This window comes from Salvelinus alpinus, chromosome 32 (assembly GCF_045679555.1).
Source record: "Salvelinus alpinus chromosome 32, SLU_Salpinus.1, whole genome shotgun sequence".
NCBI lineage: Eukaryota > Metazoa > Chordata > Actinopteri > Salmoniformes > Salmonidae > Salvelinus > Salvelinus alpinus.
In genome coordinates this window covers 29,173,011-29,195,128 of record NC_092117.1, presented here as the reverse complement: position 1 = coordinate 29,195,128, position 22,118 = coordinate 29,173,011, and the positions used below count along the sequence as shown (strand labels likewise).

At 42.4% G+C, this 22,118-nt stretch overlaps 2 protein-coding genes across 7 annotated transcripts in view; one reads left to right on the top strand and one right to left on the bottom strand.

The window, feature by feature from the left end:
- The window catches only part of LOC139562474 (polyunsaturated fatty acid 5-lipoxygenase-like), a gene marked incomplete at its 5' end in the record, with an annotated part of 32,864 nt that extends 31,376 nt beyond the window's left edge, over positions 1 to 1,488 (top strand). The window contains 2 exon segments of the mRNA XM_071380194.1: positions 736 to 906; positions 1,093 to 1,488. Coding sequence (XP_071236295.1) covers positions 736 to 906; positions 1,093 to 1,272 — 351 coding nt within the window. The 3' untranslated portion in view covers positions 1,273 to 1,488.
- Positions 1,489 to 1,622: 134 nt separating this feature from the next.
- The window catches only part of LOC139562476 (E3 ubiquitin-protein ligase MARCHF8-like), a 160,856-nt gene continuing 140,360 nt past the window's right edge, over positions 1,623 to 22,118 (bottom strand). For 5 of the 6 annotated variants that reach the window (XM_071380198.1, XM_071380201.1, XM_071380197.1 and 2 more), the window contains 2 exons: positions 21,489 to 21,503; positions 1,623 to 11,393 (listed from right to left, as the gene is read on the bottom strand). In XM_071380198.1, the coding sequence (XP_071236299.1) occupies positions 11,089 to 11,393; positions 21,489 to 21,503 (320 nt within the window). In that variant the 3' untranslated portion in view covers positions 1,623 to 11,088. The remainder of the gene's footprint in view (positions 11,394 to 21,488; positions 21,504 to 22,118) is intronic. The other variant, XM_071380200.1, reaches the window with a different exon arrangement.

Below are 22,118 nucleotides of genomic sequence, written 5' to 3'. Positions count from 1 at the left end.
GGGATCGTAAGGAAGTGGTTTGTAACTTCTAACGCAGTAGGAATCATAAGGGAGTGGTTTGTAACTTCTAATGCAGTAGGGATCATAAGGAAGTGGTTTGTAACTTCTAACGCAGTAGGAATCATAAGGAAGTGGTTTGTAACTTCTAACGCAGTAGGGATCATAAGGAAGTGGTTTGTAACTTCTAACGCAGTAGGAATCATAAGGAAGTGGTTTGTAACTTCTAACGCAGTAGGAATCATAAGGAAGTGGTTTGTAACTTCTAATGCAGTAGGGTTAATAAGGAAGTGGTTTGTGACACACAAGAGCAGCCGCTCACTGATATGTCAGCTCATACCGCTGTTACCTCCAACACCGCCAAAACATCTGTTATACAGATGTCGGCCAATGCTGGTTAAGGCTGGTCAATGCTCGATCTGATTGAATCCAAGCCTTGGTTAGATTTTGTAAGGTAGGCTTTAGACAGGTATGATCTGCTCAGGTAGGCTATTTGGTCAGGTAGGCTTTGGACAATTGGTCCACATTATACAACGGGTGGGTCTAATACTGAATGCTGATTGGTTAAAACCGCATTCCAGACGGTATCTATTCCACAAATTACCACCGGCTACATCTATGATGTTAAAACGATTATTTACTCTGTTCCATCTGACTGCACAATCCACTGTGTCACCATACGAGAGCACCACCTAGCTTCCCTTAGATGTTAATGTCTGCCTACTCTGTGTATTTCAGTATGACTGGTGCTCGTGGATCCCCAACTCGCCCCCCACCATGCGGAAGCCCCCTCCCACACAGAAGGGGGTGGTAGATGTGAAGTTCATCATCGAGAGTCTCCCTGACCGCGGCCGGTCCTGCTGGCACCTAGGGGCTGTCTGGGCCCTTAGTCAGTTCCAGGAGAATGAAGTAAACACCCAACACACACACACACACAAACAACACACACATTACACACGCATGCACACACACACACGTTTGTCTGCTTTTATTCTGAATGTTAAAGAAAGCCATCCAACCTCTGTGTGTGTGTCTCTCTCTCTCTCTCTCTACTCTCTCTTACTCTCTCCCCCCCCCCCCCCCCCCCCCACCCAGCTGTTCCTGGGGATGTACCCAGATGAGCACTTCATAGAGAAGCCTGTGAAGGAGGCCATGGAATCGTTCAGGAAGAGACTGGCAGAGATCAGCAGTGCCATCAAGATCCGCAACGAAGGCAAGAAACTACCCTACTATTACTTCTCTCCTGACCGCATCCCTAACAGTGTGGCTGTCTGAGAGAGGAAGGATGAGAGCGAGGGAGTGATGGAGGGAGATATTGTAAACAGTGATTTATGGTGTTGTTTCTTACATACAGTGCTGTATGTATATTGTGCTATGATAAGCACATACCCGCTGATGCAATTCAACTTTTTTGCCAGCGATTTTTACAAACAGAAAGTGAATCATCATTGTTGTACAATTCAAATGTCAAATAAAAATTCTCAAAATGTGCTTTTCTATTTCTCCTTATAGTATTGAAAAACTGTTGGTGACAATGAAAGTATATGAGACGCATATTCACTAGCTAAAATGAAAGTATATGAGACGCATATTCACTAGCTAAAATGAAAGAAGACATTCCGGTATTCATAATAGCAAACCGTTTAAAGGTTTTCATTTTTATTTGGTTGGTTTTTCAATCTACATACTTTATTCAAACATGGGAAATGAAACAAATCAAAACACATTATTTTTTAAAACATAAGTAATTTTTTTCTTACCAAAATTCTACACAGTTACTATTCAAAGGTAAACTCACAGACAAACATGTGGAATGATATATGAAGGAGGGAAACAGTCGTATGTTCAAGTCGAGTCAGTAGTAAAGCACTGTAGTTTTATGCAAGTAACACTTTCTCAGCACAAGGGTTATTATTTTGATGATGGGGCACGGAACGGCTTTCCTTATGGAATGGCTGTTTAAGTTACATCTGTTCTGCAGGAGAAATGTGTGTTCTCTTACATGTTAAATGACTGAATAAACAGACAGACCTCTGCCAGAGTAATGTTACACAGTATGGTTTAGGGGTTTCAATATTCCAGGAACTTTCCCAAAATGGTCAGGTTTTCCAGAAATCTGTGAATATTCCAACCGGGACATCTGGAAAATGTTGGAATTTGGGGAAAGTTGCCAGAATTGTGCAAATGCTGGGGAAAATGGAGGGCCGCCGTTACAAAGTTATTATAGAGCTTGGCAGTAAAAACTGTTCTCATCAAATAGCTAAGCAAAGCCCTGTACATAAAGGTCTGAGGTGAAACATGAAAGGTCAACATCAACAAGTCAACAGGTATGTTCTCTCAAAGAGAGAATTATAGGAGCCAGCTATACATCATCAAACATCTATGATTTCAATTAATTTATCAATCATGTAAATGTTAATATTTGAAAATCTCAATAATTCTCTGACTAAAATAAACGGATGTATCATTTGAATCCATTGTATTGATCAGGTAAAAGCAGTGGTTATAAATGCAGGTTGAATAACTTATAGAGGGTAGAACTATAGACGTCGACTTAAGAGTAAATTACCTTTAAAAGCCAAGCGCAGTGTGGTTTACTTTAAGCCTGGCCTCAGTGTATTACCACTCCCTTTCAAAGAGTCTTGAATCCAACAATAACTAAGACAGTGTGAAAAAGTAATGTACAGGAGAACACACAGAGGTGGAATTGGTTTCCAGGGGGAAAGCTCAACTGGAATTGGGTACTGCTAGTATTAGTTGAATAAAATCACAATTTGAAGGGGTCTCTTTTGATGCAAACAAATATTTTTCTTAAAAATAAATAAATACAACACAGAAAATGTAGAAATAATCCTCATGTCTCCAGAGAGTCAACCTCTGGATGAGAGCGACAGTACTAGAGAATTGACCAGGTCAGCTAAGGTAATTGCACTTTTTCTGTCTTATCGTAAAGAGCATCTTGGGGACTGTGTGTCCTAAAATGTACATCGTACATTGGGACTGTGTGAGGGTGTCCTAAAATGTACACCGTACAGAGGGCTGTGTGAACACAGCTGTATAATACAATAATCATTTGTATTAATACATATCTGTGTGTGGTTCTGAGAAAGCATGAGGCCCTTATAACCAAACATGATTCTCAAATACAAAAAAACATGTTTCATTGTCATACACCAGATAGGTGAAGTGAAATGTGTCGTTTTACAGGGTCAGCCATAGTAGTACAGCGCCCCTGGAGCAAATTAGGGTTAAGTGCCTTGCTCAAAGACACAGACAGATTTTTCACCTTGTCGGCTCAGGTATTCGAACGCTCTACGCTCTAGCCGTTATGATACCTGCCACCTGCCACTCACAACTCTAATCCCAACTTTTATACAAATTAAGACACCAAATCCCAGAATACAATTGGGGCTTTACATTACAGGAAATCAGATGTTGAAAGAACAATGCTGATTTTGGTTTTGTTTGTCGTCATTGTACAAGTGTCATGGTTGGACCTCTGTTGTTGTCGTGTGTATGTATACACTAGTATAAAATACACTGTTGATAAAAATGTGTGTTTGCTGGAATGGTTGTAAAAGGCCAGAGAGGACCCTGGCATTGCTGTTCTCCCACAGATACAAAAGCACTTACAACAGACTGTAAGCCCAAAACACAGTGTTACCTTGAGGAAACCACAACACCCGTGTTCAGACTGCACTTCCCTACTCCAAACACTAGATGGTGACCCAGTCAGCTCCTCACCGCCAAACTGCTCTGCTGACAGTTCCAATAGTACACGTCCATGTTCTGTCACTGCTCAGCATTTAGATTTTAGTATTGTAATTAAGTCAAGAAATCATGTTCTTGCATTTCTGCGCAGATTGAATTTGACACTATATTAGACTCTTACCAAGTTACATTTGCCTGATATCATTGATGACAACATAAGGTTTTGGCTCTGTGAAACAAGTGTCTCTATTGTCAACATATGGCAACTTTACTGGAGAGAAGCATCAGACATTACTTTAGGAAAAATGTAATCGAAAAATGTATAAATGTGTCTAATCAAAGCCTCATTATGCCAGATGTGAGAAAGAACGATACATCAAGTTAAATCGAATAATGATTAGTGAAACAACAGGTGGGTTAGGGACTGATCATTGTAACTTAGAAAGGGAAGGTTGTTTGACTGTGCAATAGAGACTTTAGCTCGACTGAAAAACTTTATGTTGTGTTGCAGGTCTCTGTATCAGGTGTTTGTCTCTCTCTCACACTGGAGTCTCAATAACTGACTGTATGTGTACAACTAGGCTACAGTATAACCCACCCACACTCATCACCATAGTAAAAATAGGATCCGCATTAATAATCATTTATTACATTTCTATAGCTCTTTTCATAGAATCATAGAGCGAAAAACAAACAAGCAATATACCATGGCAGGTAAACCAGTAGAGGCCAGGTAAACAATAGAGGCCAGGTAAACCAATAGAGGCCTGGTCAACCAGTCGAGGACAGGTCAACCAGTAGAGGCCAGGTCAACCAGTAGAGGCCATGTTTTTGAAAGCTGTATCCTCTGAAGATAGAGAGGGTCAGTTCATGGCTTGAGTTGAGGGAGCTGGTCAGGGGATGGTAGATGATGGTGATAGGGTGTCTCATAATAATAGGCCCTGTACTCCATGCCTTCTGCCTCTGGACCTCTCATTGGAGGAAAATAAACAGACAGTGATCAAATTAATATAATCTTATGTAAATGAGGATTTTTATAATGCCATCTGCATTATCCATCTACATTATCATTATCAGTGTAATCAGAGAAGTCAATTGGCCCACTATAAACTGCCTTGGGAAGAGAGGAGAGGAGGATGACAGGATGAGATAACAGTCTAAATATAGCAAGCTGTAGCTTCCTCAAGGCATCATAAAACCCATAATTACACCAACATAATTAACAACAGATTATTATTAAAAACTGCACATGGAATACCAGAAGTACTGTATAATTCACACAATAGAAAAAACATGACTGATTGGTTGGTTTTCCAAAGGTCATGTTAAGATGATGACAGACATGGGAGATTATCTAGCAATTTCCTGTGACTGAATGGTTGGTAGAAAATGGTTTTAAAAACGTTACATTCTTCTCAGAGCCTTTAAAGAGTTCCAATGGTAGAAGGAGGTAATGTCAGGTGGATGGCTGGATCTGATGTTATCCCAACGTTGTGTTTTGGTTGTATCAACGTTGTATCAATATTGTACCAACCCAACCCAAACAAGATGTAAAAACCCCAGAGCTTGAATAACCAGTAGGCCATATATAGCAATGACTTTCAGTGTTTGTTTTTCTAGATGAAAAGAGAAACGATCATTTTGGCAAAATTCCATTTCCTCCATCATTCATTGCTTTTCTCGATTCCTTTTTTGTCATCCAAGGGAGGGCAGGTGTGTATGTGTCTGTGTGTTGGACAGAAATGCCAAATGTAAAACAAAAGATTTTTCCACAAATCTTCCTGTTTGTTTCTGTATAATTTCCCACACTTACACTGCAAACAAAAATGTGTCCTTAGGACTTCCCGGGAACATCACGAAATGGTCGTCAAGACATTGCGTCATGGTCCTGTGGAGGTTTTGTTTAGTTCCCAGTTGCCAGAACCTGTTCATAAAGTTCCCTAGTGGACATTAAAAAAAAAAACTATTATAACATTACACTGCGACCAAACCGGGACCTGCACTGATGTCCCCTTATGGATAAGGTCTTGCTGAAACCCTAAAAAGAACCTAATGGGAACATTGCTTAATGTCCTAGAGATGTCCTCTGTTTGCTGGGATATACTATAAAGAACTTGACTTATATTAAAAGAGAAAAGGGTTGAGAGGGATGTTGGTGGGAACTAAAAAGTGCTTCAATGCATGGTCAGATCCGATACAATCCAGTCCGATCCGGTCTGATCTGGTCCAGACCAGTACAGACCCAAACCCAGAGGGGCGGGCATGTAGGCCTTAGCGGGCTCTCTGCTGTCAGCGGTATGGTGGCAGTAGTTGGAATGTTCAATGTTCCAGAATGTTCCAAAGTGTTCTAGAATGTTCCAGAGATCCGGCGGCGCTTTAGCCCACGACTCACAGGAAGTACAACCAATAAACCAAACATACAAGCTAACAAACAAACAACGAAACAGAAACACTGAAACCTCTGAAGCAGAGTGAGTTCATCTGACTCTGTGTGTGTGTGTGTGTGTGTGTGTGTGTGTGTGTGTGTGTGTGTGTGTGTGTGTGTGTGTGTGTGTGTGTGTGTGTGTGTGTGTGTGTGTGTGTGTGTATATATATATATATATATATATATACAGTGGGGAGAACAAGTATTTGATACACTGCCGATTTTGCAGGTTTTCCTACTTACAAAGCATATAGAGGTCTGTAATTTTTATCATAGGTACACTTCAACTGTGAGAGACGGAATCAAAAACAAAAATCCAGAAAATCACATTGTATGATTTTTAAGTAATGAATTTGCATTTTATTGCATGACATAAGTATTTGATACATCAGAAAAGCAGAACTTAATATTTGGTACAGAAACCTTTGTTTGCAATTACAGAGATCATACGTTTCCTGTAGTTCTTGACCAGGTTTGCACACACTGCAGCAGGGATTTTGGCCCACTCCTCTATACAGACCTTCTCCAGATCCTTCAGGTTTTGGGGCTGTCGCTGGGCAATACGGACTTTCAGCTCCCTCCAAAGATTTTCTATTGGGTTCAGGTCTGGAGACTGGCTAGGCCACTCCAGGACCTTGAGATGCTTCTTACGGAGCCACTCCTTAGTTGCCCTGGCTGTGTGTTTCGGGTCGTTGTCATGCTGGAAGACCCAGCCACGACCCATCTTCAATGCTCTTACTGAGGGAAGGAGGTTGTTGGCCAAGATCTCGCGATACATGGCCCCATCCATCCTCCCCTCAATACGGTGCAGTCGTCCTGTCCCCTTTGCAGAAAAGCATCCCCAAAGAATGATGTTTCCACCTCCATGCTTCACAGTTGGGATGGTGTTCTTGGGGTTGTACTCATCCTTCTTCTTCCTCCAAACACGGCGAGTGGAGTTTAGACCAAAAAGCTCTATTTTTGTCTCATCAGACCACATGACCTTCTCCCATTCCTCCTCTGGATCATCCAGATAGTCATTGGCAAACTTCAGACGGGCCTGGACATGCGCTGGCTTGAGCAGGGGGACCTTGCGTGCGCTGCAGGATTTTAATCCATGACGGCGTAGTGTGTTACTAATGAATTTCTTTGAGACTGTGGTCCCAGCTCTCTTCAGGTCATTGACCAGGTCCTGCCGTGTAGTTCTGGGCTCATCCCTCACCTTCCTCATGATCATTGATGCCCCACGAGGTGAGATCTTGCATGGAGCCCCAGACCGAGGGTGATTGACCGTCATCTTGAACTTCTTCCATTTTCTAATAATTGCGCCAACAGTTGTTGCCTTCTCACCAAGCTGCTTGCCTATTGTCCTGTAGCACATCCCAGCCTTGTGCAGGTCTACAATTGTATCCCTGATGTCCTTACACAGCTCTCTGGTCTTGGCCATTGTAGAGAGGTTGGAGTCTGTTGGATTGAGTGTGTGGACAGGTGTCTTTTATACAGGTAACGAGTTCAAACTGGTGCAGTTAATACAGGTAATGAGTGGAGAACAGGAGGGCTTCTTAAAGAAAAACTAACAGGTCTGTGAGAGACGGAATTCTTACTGGTTGGTAGGTGATCAAATACTTATGTCATGCAATAAAATGCAAATTAATTACTTAAAAATCATACAATGTGATTTTCTGGATTTTTGTTTTACATTCCGTCTCTCACAGTTGAAGTGTACCTATGATAAAAATTACAGACCTCTACATGCTTTGTAAGTAGGAAAACCTGCAAAATCGGCAGTGTATCAAATACTTGTTCTCCCCACTGTATATATATATAGAGGTGTCTATGGGCTCATCGGGCCCCAGTGGGGAAAGTCCTGGGAGAAAGAAGGATGGTCTCAGACGGTGTGGAGACGGTGGGGTCAGGGTGGGAGGGTCACACCTCAGGAGAACATCCATACTATAGTCTTTTGTATATCTGCGTGTATGTGTGTTTTACTCTGTGCGCTGATCAGTGGAGGCTGCTGAGGGGAGGACGGCTCATAATAATGGCTGGAACGGAGCGAATGGAATGGCATCAATCCATGTGTTTGCTGTATTTGATACCATTCAAATGATTCTACTTCAGCCATTACCACGAGTCTGTCCTCCCCAATTAAGGTGCCACCATCCTCCTGTGGCGTTCATGTGTGTGTTTATATACGTTGGTCAGACATGATGTGTCCCTTTTCATGTGTATACGTAGGTCAGACATGGTGTGTCCCTGTGTGTCAGTATTCATACCTCTTGACTTATTCCACATTTTGTTACAGGCTGAATTCACAATACCCCATTATGACAAAGCAAAAACATGAAATACAGAAATCTCTTATTTACATAAGTGTTCACACCCATGAGTCAATACTTTGTAGAAGCACCTTTGGCAGTGATTACAGCTGTGAGTCTTTCTATGTAAGTCTCTAAGAGCTTTCCACACCTGGATTGTGCAACATTTGCCCATTTCTATTTAAAAAATGTATCAAGCTCTGTCAAATTGGTTGTTGATCATTGCTAGGCAACCATTTTCAGGTCATGCCATAGATTTTAAAGTGGATATAAGTCAGAACTGTAACTCAGCCACTCAGGAACATTCACTGTCTTCTTGGTAAGCAACTTCAGTGTAGGTTTGGCCTTGTGTTTTAGGTTATTGTCCTGCTGAAAGGTGAATTCATCTCCTAGTGTCTGGTGGAAAGCAGAGTATCCCAGGTTTTTCTCTAGGATTTTGCCTGTGCTTATCTCCATTCCATTGCTTTTTTATCCTGTAAAACTCCCCATCCTTAACGATAACAAGAATACCCATAACATGATGCAGCCACCACTATGCTTGAAAATATGAGTGGTACTCAGTAATGTGTTGTATTGGATTTGCCCCAAACATAACATTTTGAATTCAGGACAAAAAGTTAATTGCTCTGCCACATTTTCTGCAATATTACTTTAGTTAGTGCCTTGTTGCAAACAGGATGGATGTTATGGAATATTTTTTATACTATACAGGCTTCTTTCTTTTTGCTCTGTCAATCAGGTAAGTATTGTGGAGTAAACTACAATGTTGTTGATCCATCCTCAGTTTTCTCCTGTCATAGCCATTAAACTCTTTTTTTTTTTAAGTCACCATTGGCCTCATGGTGAAATCCCTGAGCGGTTTCCTTCCTCTCAGGCAACTGAGTTAGAAAGGACGCCTTTAACTTTGTAGTGACTGGGTGTATTGATACACCATAAAAAGTGTAATTCATAACTTCACCATGCTCAAAGGGATATTCAATGTCTGCTTTTATTTTTTTTAAATTACCAATTGGTGCGCTTCTTTGCGAGGCATTAGAAAACCTCCCTGGTCTTTGTGGTTGAATCTGTGTTTGAAATGCACTGCTAGACAGAGACCTTACAGATAATTGCATGTGTTGGGTACAGAGATGAGATAGTAAATAAATTAAAGGAATTTTTATCCTTATCAATCTACACACAATACCCCATAATGGCAAAGTGAAAATAGGTTTTTAGAAATGTTAGCAAATGTATTGATCATCCTTGAGCTGTCTATACAACTTGAATGGAGCCACTTGTGGTAAATTCAATTGATTGGACATGATTTGGAAAGTCCAATAACCGGTTTATTAAAGGACACAGAGTTGACAGTGCATGTCATAGCAAAAACTAAGCCATGAGTTCGAAGGAAATGTCCGTAGAGTTCTGAGACAGGATTGTGACGAGGCACAGATCTGGGGAAGGGTACCAAAAAATTTCTGGAGCATTGAAGGTCCCCAAGAACACAGTGGCCTCCATCATTCTTAAATGGAAGAAGTTTGGATCCACCAAGACTCTTCCTAGAGCTGGCCGCCCAGCAAAACTGAGCAATCGGGGGGGAAGAGCCTTGGTCAGGGAGGTGAACAAGAACCCGATGGTCACTCTAACAGAGCTCTAGATTTCCTCTGTGGAGATGGGAGAACCTTCCAGAAGGACAACCATCTCTGCAGCACTCCACCAATCAGGCCTTTATGGTAGAGTGGCCAGACGGCAGCCACTCCTCAGTAAAAGGCACATGAAACCAAGATTGGACTCTTGAGGAAACCTGGCACCATCCGTATGGTGAAGCATGGTGATGGCAGCATCAGGCTGTGGGGATGTTTTTCAGCGGCAGGGACAGGGAGACCCGTCAGGATTGAGGGAAAGATGAACGGAGCAAAGTACAGAGATATCCTTCATGAAAACCTGCTGCAGAGCGGTCAGGACCTCAGACTGGGGCGAAGGACAACGACCCTAAGCACACAGCCAAGACAACACAGGAGTGGCTTCGGGACAAGTCTCTTAATATCATTGAGTGGCCCAGCCAGAGCCTGTACTTCAACCCAATCAAACATCTCTGGAGAGACCTGAAAATAGCTGTGCAGCGACGCTCCCTATCCAACCTGATAGAGCTTGAGAGGATCTGCAGAGAGGAAGGGTATAAACTCCCCAAATACAGGTGTGTCAAGCTTGTAGCATCATACCCAACAAGACTCAAGGCTGTAATCACTGCAAAAGGTACATCAACAAAGTACTGAGTAAAGGGTCTGAATACTTATGTAAATGTGATATTTCAGTTTTTTATATACATTTGCAAAAATGTCTAAAAACCTGATTTTGCTTTGTATCTGATATTGTGTGTAGATTGATGAGGGGGGAAATCAATTTAATTCATTTTAGAATAAGGCTGTAACGTAAAACTTTTTGGAAAAAGTCAAGGTATCTGAATACTTTCTGAATGCCTTGTATGTGGGTCAGACATGGTGTGTCCCTGTATGTGTGTATATGTGTGTCAGACATGGTGTGTCCCTGTATGTGTGTATATGTGGGTCAGACATGGTGTGTCCCTGTATGTGTGTATATGTGGGTCAGACATGGTGTGTCCCTGTATGTGTGTATATGTGGGTCAGACATGGTGTGTCCCTGTATGTGTGTATATGTGGGTCAGACATGGAGCACTTCCATACTGTAGTCTTCTGTCTCTGTGTACTGGGAGGAGTTTGTGTCTGACTGGGTGGGGGCCAGAGCCTCCTTGTGCTCCACATTGGGCTCCATGAGGGGAGGCTTCTCCAACATCTGCTTTTTACACGTCTCCGGGCGATTCTGGACGTAGATCACCCGGTTGTAGGCCTTGAGTCTTCGCCACAGCTGGATGTAGACTTTACACTGGATGTACATGAAGACCAGGCCGCCAGTGAAGCCGATGGCCACCACCACCAGTTTGGTCCAGAATGGCCACTCCAGGATACCTGGTGTTAGGGTTAGAAAAGAAAGAAAGAAAGAAAGAAAGAAAGAAAGAAAGAGAGAGAGAGAGAGAGAGAGAGAGAGAGAGAGAGAGAGAGAGAGAGAGAGAGAGAGAGAGAGAGAGAGAGAGAGAGAGAGAGAGAGAGAGAGAGAGAGAGAGAGAGAGAGAGAGAGAGATGTAAAATACATTGCAAACAGTCACAGCCATAGATACAGTTGAAGTCGGAAGTTTACATACGCTTAGGAAGTCATTAAAACTAGTTTTTCAACCACTCCACATATTTCTTGTTAACAAACTATAGTTTTGGCAAGTTGGTTAGGACATCTACTTTGTGCATGACACAAGTAATATTTCCAACAATTGTTTACAGACAGATTATTTCACTTATAATTGACTGTACCACAATTCCAGTGGGTCAGAAGTTAACATACACTAAATTGACTGTGCCTTTAAACAGCTTGGAAAATTCCAGAAAATTATGTCATGGCTTTAGAAGCTTCTGATAATTGACATCATTTGAGTCAATTGGAGGTGTACCTGTGGATGTATTTCAAGGCCTACCTTCAAACTCAGTGCCTCTTTGCTTGACATCATGGGAAAATCTAAAAGAATCTGCCAAGGCATCAGAAAAATAATTGTAGACCTCCACAAGTCTGGTTCAATCCTTGGGAGCAATTACCAAATGCCTGAAGGTACCACGTTCATCTGTACAAACAATAGTACGCAAGTATAAACACCATGGGACCACGCAGCCGTCATACCGCTCAGGAAGGAGACACTTTCTGTCTCCAAGATATTAATGTACTTTGGTGCGAAAAGTGCAAATCAATCCCAGAACAACAGCAAAGGACCTTGTGAAGATGCTGGAGGAAACAGGTACAAAAGTATATATATCCACAGTAAAACGAGTCCTATATCGACATAACCTGAAAGGCCGCTCAGCAAGGAAGAAACCACTGCTCCAAAACCGCCATGAAAAAGACAGACTACGGTTTGCAACTGCACATGGGGACAAAGATCATACTTTTTGGAGAAATGTCCTCTGGTCTGATGAAACATAAATAGAACTGTTTGGCCATAATGACCATCGTTATGTTTGGAGGAAAAAGGGGGAGGCATGCAAGCCGAAGAACATCATCCCAACCGTGAAGCACGTGGGTGGCAGCATCATGCTGTGGGGGTGCTTTGCTGCAGGAGGGACTGGTGCACTTCACAAAATAGATGGATAGAGGAATAGTATGTGGATATATTGAAGCAACATCTCAAGACATCAGTCAGGAAGTTAAAGATTGGTCGTAAATGGGTCTTCCAAATGGACAATGACCCCAAGCATACTTCCAAAGTTGTGGCAAAATGGCTTAAGGACAACAAAGTCAAGGTATTGGAGTGGCCATCACAAAGCCCTGACCTCAATCCCATAGAACATTTTTGGGCAGAACTGAAAAAGCGTGTGCGAGCAAGGAGGCCTACAAACCTGACTCAGTTACACCAGCTCTGTCAGAAGGAATGGGCCCAAATTCACCCAACTTATTGTGGGAAGATTGTGGAAGGCTACCCAAAACGTTTGACCCAAGTTAAACAATTTAAAGGCAATGCTACCAAATACTAATTGAGTGTATGTAAACTTCTGACCCACTTTGAATGTGATGAAAGAAATAAAAGCTGAAATAAATCATTCTCTCTACTATTATTCTGACATTTCACATTCTTACAATAAAGTGGTGATCCTAACTTACCTAAGACAGGGAATGTTAACTAGGATTAAATGTCAGGTATTGTGAAAAACGGAGTTTAAATGTATTTGGCTAAGGTGTATGTAAACTTCCGACTTCAACTGTATGTGCTTATCTAGGGTGACGATGCTATAATAATCATTCTTTCAAGTTAAGAGATGGTGAATGGTGAAAGATGAAAGAAATGGGAGTAGATAGTTCTTACTTCCTACATGACCCTATCTCAATGAGTCTTTCCGCAATTCCTTGCGTCCTATCGCCTTACCTCCTTCCCAAACAGATTGGAGAAGAAGGTCCAACGTCCCTCCACTCTGGCCTTCTCCAATGCGTTTTAAAAACATTTGACATTTTAGTAATTTAGCAAACACTCTTATCGAGAGCGACTTACAAGTTAGTGTATTAATCTCAAGGTATAGACAACCACATATCACAGTCATAGTAAGTCAAACTTTCCTTGCTATTAGCAAAGTCAGTGCTATTAAGAAAAGTGCAAGAAAGGCATGGGTGGGTTTTCTTTTTGTCCTTGTGGGGGGGGGATTATTTGAGATGGAGGCGAGGAGAAAGGTTGAGAGGAATCAAGAAAAGATGAAATGAGAATGGAGCTTGACTTTATTACGGCCTCGTAACCAATTATGCTTTGTAATGTTTCCACAGTTGTTTCCTATGAGTGAAAAGGGCTTCTGGACATCAGAACAGCAATCACTAACCTCGACTTGGATGAAGATTTCTAATTCAATGAGTCGGCGGCACAGGACATACTGCTCATTTCGGACCAGGCACTAATCCCAGACACTTGCTAGAGAAAGAGACGGCTATATGTGGCTCGTTTCAGGAAAGTAGGCATATGTCGCGCATCACTACTTCACAGGAGAGCCATTTGAACGTAAACGTTTAAAAAAAAAAATCTAAATGTGTTTTTTGGCAGAAATGCCTTCCGGAACATGTGAACTTCCATGTGCCTTAATAACAAACTTGTATGCCATCTGTAAATACGAATACAATTGTTAAATTAGGAGCCTAGTTGGTTTAACTACAGAAAAAGCCAGCAACCTTCCCGCTAGCCATGATTGGCTGAGATAATGAGTGGGCTGGACATGCCGAAAGATGAGTTCGGATTGGTCTGCCATGTAGCATGCCATGTACTCTGTCTATAACATGAGCTGGTCAGTATGTGTAGGTAATCCTTTCTAATGCAACTTTTTTGAAAGATATCACGTAGTAGAACTGCATAAGTGTTGCTCTCCACTTTCTGGAGGACCGAGTTTTAAAATCCGTGGAATTAGAGTATAATAGCTAAGGAGATGGAGAAAATTCTGGCGTTTGATTGCAAATATGCAGATGGAGTCGAAAAGAGAAAACACAGATGTCTGTTGTATAAAACACCTGTCTCCGGATTCCATCTTCAAACTAAGGGCAACCATGGCATCCATGACAGAGAGGGAGAAGCGTCCATCCATGTATAAGGGTAATAGTCTAGCTAGCTACATTTTCAGAAAGTATTTTAAATTTCAAGTTATAGCCTAATGTTAGCTAGCTAACATTGAACCTGTTTGGTTAGCTATCTGCAGATTCATGCAGGGTAGTAACGCTATGAGTTGGGACTATGGTTCATTGTTTAGCTAGCTAGCTACATGTCTAAACAAAATACTCCACTATGCAAGTAACTATTTCAATAGAATGTTTATGATGTCACTGCAACAACTGTCGATACATGTATCTTGTAAATTCACTCTGGCTAGCTGGTAAATTCGCTCTGGAAATCTACCGATTTCAGAGCACTCTCGTCTGAGTCCGGGATACAAACTAGTCACCTTTCGGCGAAATTCGCCATTTAGAATCCAAAATAGGTGATCCACGTGATTCGTGTAGATCCGATTAGAAATGTTTGTGGGGGGGGGGGGTTGGATCACTACTGGCTGTAAGCGAATGAGTGATGCGTGTTTGGAGCAATACTGGCTGTATCCAAGGCTCAGCCAATCATTTACACAACAACAGAATGCAGCGCTGCACGTGACTAAAGAAAGAAGAGACAACCAATTTACTACAGCATCAGTGCGTGTTCTGGGAAGTAAAGGTAACGTTAGGTGAGAAGCCTGACCACGGAGACGGGGATGAGAAGTTTGGTGGGGATGGCATTTGGAAAGTTTGAGGTGAGGGAGAAAGTATGGTGGAACAAGTATTAGCATTTTTAAGTATCTTGCTAGCTGGATCGAATTCTCTGTTAGATAGCCAAAGAAATGTTGAGCAACATTAGCCAACTTATCTGATCAAATTATTTAGTTTATGGTGTGAAAATTAGCTTGCTAATAAAGTCAGAGAGCTAACGTTAGCTAGCTAACGTTACAACATCAGATGAGCTAACATTAGTAACCTAACCAATTCGCCATAGTATTAACTGGTGTACGGCTCAAGTTATAACGCGTTAGTTGCTTACGGACCCTGGCAATCTGTGTGAAATGTTAACGAACTAACCACTAGCTGTTAAATAATGTTTTCCCTCTACAGTATGTGGTTAATTTTTTAGAATGAGATAATTAGGTGAAAATGAGGCGTTGCTTGTTAAACAAGTGGATTCAGGGATGAAGTGTAGCTGGAGCTGGGCCTGGCTTAAGCTGGTGCCGCTAGACAGGTGAAAGGAACACCACACACTTTCCCTCTCTCACTTTTGCTGGCACATTGTAGAACAGATGTCCACAGGCAATGTCTATAGTGGCCACTATAATAGAGCAAAAATAGAATGCCTGTTTGTTTCATTCTATTTCTACTTTATGATGTTTTTTTCCCAAGTGCAATATTTATGTGTGCGGTCACAAGCGTTCTATTATAAAGGCTGTCATGGTCACAAGTGTTCTATTATAAAGGCTGTCATGGCTAACTGCTATATTAGTGTATTGTTTTTTTCTCAAGACTTGAGTGTCATTTGCAGTAAAGTCTAGACAACAAAGAACATTGGATTGCTTGCTTTCTTTTTATTTTACACACAGAGACTGATCATGTAGATCATATTCTTTGTTGTTTAATTAGTTAAAACCTGCATTACTCCCTAGCATGGAGATTTTGGGCCCTCAGCAGTTTGCATCCCTGCTGAGTGCAGAATAACTGACAAATTTACGAACACTCAACGCCCGTTGAATATGGCCGGTGTCAGTAAACGTTGGCAAAAAAGCGTAATTAAATTGTTGCCAGCCGCACAGTTACAGTCACCAACGCTCTGGATAACATAAAAACAGCCTAACCAGCTCTGTTAGGGCAAGTAAAATGGTCAGTGAGCTGTTCTCTCATTTGTGTGTGGAAGTAGCTAGCAAGCCAGCCAACATTAGCCAGTTAGTTTGGGTGTTGACTGCTGTTGTTAACCTCTCTTGGGTATGGGGCAGTATTTTGACGTCTGGATGAAAAGCGTGCCCAAAGTAAACTACCTGTTACTCAGGCCCAGAAGCTAGGATATGCATATAATTGGTAGAGTTGGAAAGAAAACACTCTAACGTTTCTAAAACTGTTAAAATTATGTCTGTGAGTATAACAAAACTGATATGGCAGGAGAAACCCAGAGAACAAACCACCCCCCCCCCCAAAAAAAAATCAGCCTACCCCTATTTTCAATGGCTTTCACTTTTATTATAAGTCCCAGATTGCAGTTCCTAGGGCTTCCACTAGATGTCAACAGTCTTTAGAAAGAGTTTCAGGCTGGTTTTTGGAAAAATGAGCCAGAAATTGTAGTTTTTCTAGGTGGCTCCCATTTTGGCTGTTGTGGATCCAAGCGCGTGGAAGAGAGCGTGTTCTTTGGTATTTTTCTTCGGTAAATACAATAACGATTCTCCGTCTTAAATTTGATCGTTTCTTTACGTATTAGGGTACCTAAGGTTTGATTATAAACGTTGTTTGACTTGTTTGGAAAAGTTTATTAGTAACGTTTGGGATTCATTTTGTATGCATTTTGATGGAAGGAAACTGGGTGGATTATTGACTGAAGCATGCCAGCTAAACTGAGTTTTTATGGATATAAAGAAGGACATTATCGAACAAAAGGACCATTTGTCATGTAACTGGGACCTTTTGGAGTGCCAACAGAAGAAGATCATCAAAGGTAAGGCATTTTTTATATCGCTATTTCTGACTCGTGTCGCACCTGCCTGGTCAAAATATGTTTTTCATGTGTTTGTATGCGGGGCGCTGTCCTCAGATAATCGCATGGTTTGCTTTCGCCGTAAAGCCTTTTTGAAATCTGACACAGCGGCTGGATTAACAAGAAGTTAAGCTTTATTTTGATGTATTACACCTGTGAAAGTTAAATATTTATAATACTGTCGTTTGAATTTCTTGCTCTGCAATTTCACCGGATGTTGGTGGGACGCTACCGCCCATAAGAAGTTTTAAGACAGAACGCTCGGATCGACCCTACTCCTCGGCCAGAGCGTCCAGTGTGCACTCTGAATGCTCTGATAGCAAAACACTCTGAATTTATGAACGGACAATCTGACAACGCTCTGAGTTTCCAAATGCCCAGAGCACACTCTGGCACTCCAGTCTAAATTTTACGAAAACAAACATTGTATAAACCAGCCTTTAGTCTTGAAATCTTTGGTTGTTAAATACATAACCTCACATGTGAATCCTTAAAAAGGTGGGTGGGGCTAAAGCTTAAGAGGATGTGAACGATGCTTAATGGGTGTAGACAAAGAAGAGCTCTCCAGTAGGCACCAAAACATTGAAGGGCCATTTTCTGCCGGTCGTTCACATATAGAGGCCGACGTGCGGGTACCCTGTTGAAACCATGGCAACGAGTAAATAATCCGCCTCTACCCTCTGTTCTATTGGCAAATGTATAGAACAAACTGGACGAGCTCCGTTCGAGACTATCCTATCAACAGGACCCGAAGAACTGTAATATCCTATGTTTTTCGGAAACTTGGCAGAACAAGGACGTATAATACACTAGCTGGTTTATCTATGCATCGGACAGAACGGCAGCATCGGGTAAGCTCAAGGGGGGTGATGTGTGTCTCTTTGTTAAAACAACCGCTGGTGCGTGATCTCTAATATTAAGGAAGTCTCAAGGTTCTGCTTGCCTGAGTTAGAAAACCTCATGAAAACCGTTGATGAGAAACTACACTGAACAAAAATATAAACGCAACATGTAAAATGTTGATCCCATGTTTCATGAGCTGAAATAAAACATCCCAGAAATTTTCTACACGCACAAAAAGCGTATTTCTCTCAAAGTTTGTGCACTCATTTGTTTACATCCCTGTTAATGAGGATTTCTCCTTTGCCAAGATAATCCATTTACTTGGCAGGTGTGGCATATCAAGAAGCCAATTAAACAGCATGATCATTACACAGGTGCACCTTGTGCTGGGGACAATAAAAGACCACTCTAAAAGGCGCAGTTTTGTCACACAATGCAACAGATGTCGCAAGTTTTGAGGGAGCGTGCAATTGGCATGCTGACTGCAGGAATGTCCACCAGAGCTGTTGCAAGATAATTAAATATGAATTTCTCTACCATAATGTTGTTTTAGAGAATGTGTCCGTTCGTCCAACTGACCTCACAACCACAGACCACGTGTATGGCGTTGTGTGGGTGAGCGGTTTGCTGTGTCAACGTTGTGAACAGAGTGCCCCATAATGGCGTTGGGGTTATGGTATGGGCAGGCATAAGCTACGGACAACGAACACAATTGCATTTTATTGATGGCAATTTGAATGCACAGAGATATCGTGACGAGATCCTGAGGCCCATTTTCATGCCATTCATTTGCCACCATCACCTCATGTTTCAGTATGATAATGCATGGCCCGATGTCACCCATTCAGCCTGTTTGGGATGCTCTGGATCGACGTGTACGACAGCGTGTTCCAGTTCCCGCCAATATCCAGCAACTTCGCAGAGCCATTAAAAAAGGAGTGGGACATCATTCCACAGGCCACAATCAACAGCCACTCTATGCGAAGGAGGTGTCGCGCTGCATGAGGCAAATGGTGGTCACAACAGACACTGACCGGATTTCTGATCCATGCCCCTACCTTTAAAAAAATAAGGTATTTGTGACCAACAGATGCATATCTGTATTCCCAGTCATGTGAAACGCATAGATTAGTGCCTAATGAATTGATTTCAATTGACTGATTTCCTTATATGAACTGTAACTTGGTAAAATTGTTGAAATTGTTGCATGTTGCGTTTATATTTTTGTTCAGTATACTTACCAAGAGAGTTTTATCTATATTTTTCGTAGCTGTCTATTTACCACCACAAACCGATGCTGACACTAACACCGCACTCAACTGTGCAACTAGAGGCGAAAAAACTCTAGATCATCTTTACTCCACACACAGAGACGCATACAAATCTCTCCCTCGCCCTCCATTTGGCAAATCTGACCATAACTCTATCCTCCTGTTTACAAGCAAAAACTCAAACAGGAAGTACCAGTGACGCGCTCAATGCGGAAGTGGTCCGATGAAGCGGATGCTAAGCTACAGGTCAGTTTCGCTAGCATTGAATATGGTCCGTTACAAATGGCAATCCAGCCGCGAGCTGCCTAGTGATACAAGCCTACCAGCTGAGCTAAATGCCTATCTATCTTCGTTTCATGGCAAGCAACACTGAACCATGCGTGAGAGCACCAGCTGTTCCGGATGACTGTGTGTTCACGCTCTCCGTGGCCGATGTGAGTAAGTTCTTTAAACAGGTTAACATTCACAAGGCCGCAGGGCCAGACGGATTACCAGGACGCATACTCAGAGCATGCGTTGACCAGCTGGCAAGTGTTTTCACTGACATTTTCAACCTCTCCTTGACACAGTATGTTTTTAGCAGACCACCATAGTCCCTGTGCCCAAGAATACCAAGGTACCTGTCTGAATGACTACCGCCTTGTTGCACACACATCTGTAGCCATGAAGTGCTTGAAAGGCTGGTCATGGCTCACATTAACACTATCATCCTGGACCCACTCCAATTCGCCTACCGCCCCAACAGATTCACAGATGAGGCCACCTCTATTGCACTAAACACTCCACTTTCACCTAAGTGAGAATGCTGTTCATTGACTACAGCTCAGCGATCAACACCATAGTGCCCTCCAAGCTCATCACTAAGCCAAGGACACTGGTACTGAACACCTCCCTCTCTAACTGGATCCAGGACTTCCTGACGGGCCACCCCCAGATGGTGAGGATAGGCAACAACACATCCGCCATGCTGACCCTCAATACAGGGGCCCCTCGGGGGTGCATGCTTAGTCCCCTCCTGTACTCCCTGTTCACCCACGACTTCGTGGCCGCACACGACTCCAATACCATCATGATGTTTGCCGATGGCATGACGGTGGTAAGCCTGATCACCGACAACGATGAGACAGCCAATAGGGAGGAGGTCAGAGACCTGGCAGTGTTGTGCCAGGACAACAACCTCTCCCTCAACGTCAGCAAGACAAAAGAGCTGATCATGGACTACAGGAAATGAAGGCCGAGCACGCCCCCATTCACATTGACAGGGATATAGTGGAGCGGGTCGAAAGCTTCAAGTTCCTCGATGTACACATCACTAAGGATCCATCATGGTCCAAACACACTAACACAGTAATTAACAGGGCACGACAACGCCTCTTCCCCCTCAAGAGGCTGAAAAGATTTGGCATGGGTCTTCAGATCCTCAAACCGTTCTACAGCTGCACCATTGAGAGCATCTTGACTGGCTGCATCACCGCTTGGTATGGCAACTATTTGGCATCTGACGCAAGGCGCTACAGAGGGTAGTGTGGACTGCCACCCAGTACCTCTATACCAGGCAATGTCAGAAAAAGGCCCTTAAAATAGTAATAGACTCCAGCCACCATAGACTGCACCAAGTCTGGAACCAACAGGACCCTGAACAGCTTCTACCCCCAAGCCATAAGACTGCTAAATAGTTTGTTAAATAGTTAACCAAATACTGTAGCTTCCCGGACTGTCTGCATTGACCTGTTTTGCACTAACTTTTGTTGACTCATCACACACGCTGCTGCTACTGTTTATTATCTGTCACTTTATTCCTAGTTATATGTACATATCTATCTCAATTACTTCGTACCCCTTCACATCGACTCAGTACTGGTACCCCTGGCATATAGCCATATTATCGGTACTCATTGTGTATCTATTATTACTTGATTTACTTTTCTATTATTTCTCTATTTTCTCTTTATCTGTATTGTTGGGAAATGCTCGTGAGTAAGCATTTCACTGTTAGTCTACACATGTTGTTTACGAAGCATGTGACAAATAAAAGGTGATTTGAAATGAGAGAAAGACCTACACACCAGAGCCCAGTCTCACAGGAAATGACATAAAACAGGGTTAAAGGTCAAAGGTGAAAAATTTACCTGGGATTCTTCCGGCTGCATGGGTGAAGAGATTGTCATTACAATGTATTACCAGTGACAGAGAGAAAGAGAGAGAGAAAGAGAGAGAGAGAACAGATGATTGAATGTACACTATACAGTATAACTCAGTTTAACATGCCCGTTTAACACACCCTAGTCAAACTCGTGAAAACAGATGGTGGTTCTCTCTCTCCCATCCTTTCTCCTTTTTCAAATTGAACCTTTATTTAACTAGGCAAGTCAGTTAAGAACAAATTCTTATTTACAATGATGGCCTAGGACCAGTGGGTTAACTGCCTCGGGCAGAACGACAGATTTTTACCTTGTCAGCTTGGGGATTCGATCTAGCAACCTTTCGGTTACTGGCCCAACACTCTAACCACTTGGCTACCTGCCGCTCCTTAGCAGTACAATAACATCTTAACAGACCCAGAAGAAACTCCTAATTGTCTTGCGCCATGCTTAGAGTACTAGCTGGCAAATGACTTGATGTAAGAAGACAGTGAAAGAGATACACTGGCCTGTTATTATGGATGGGTACTAACTATTATAACGATCAGAGCAGAAACACAACATGTCAATCTGTGTGAACGGGCATGACCCGAGAGAGTGTGTGTATGTGTGTGTATG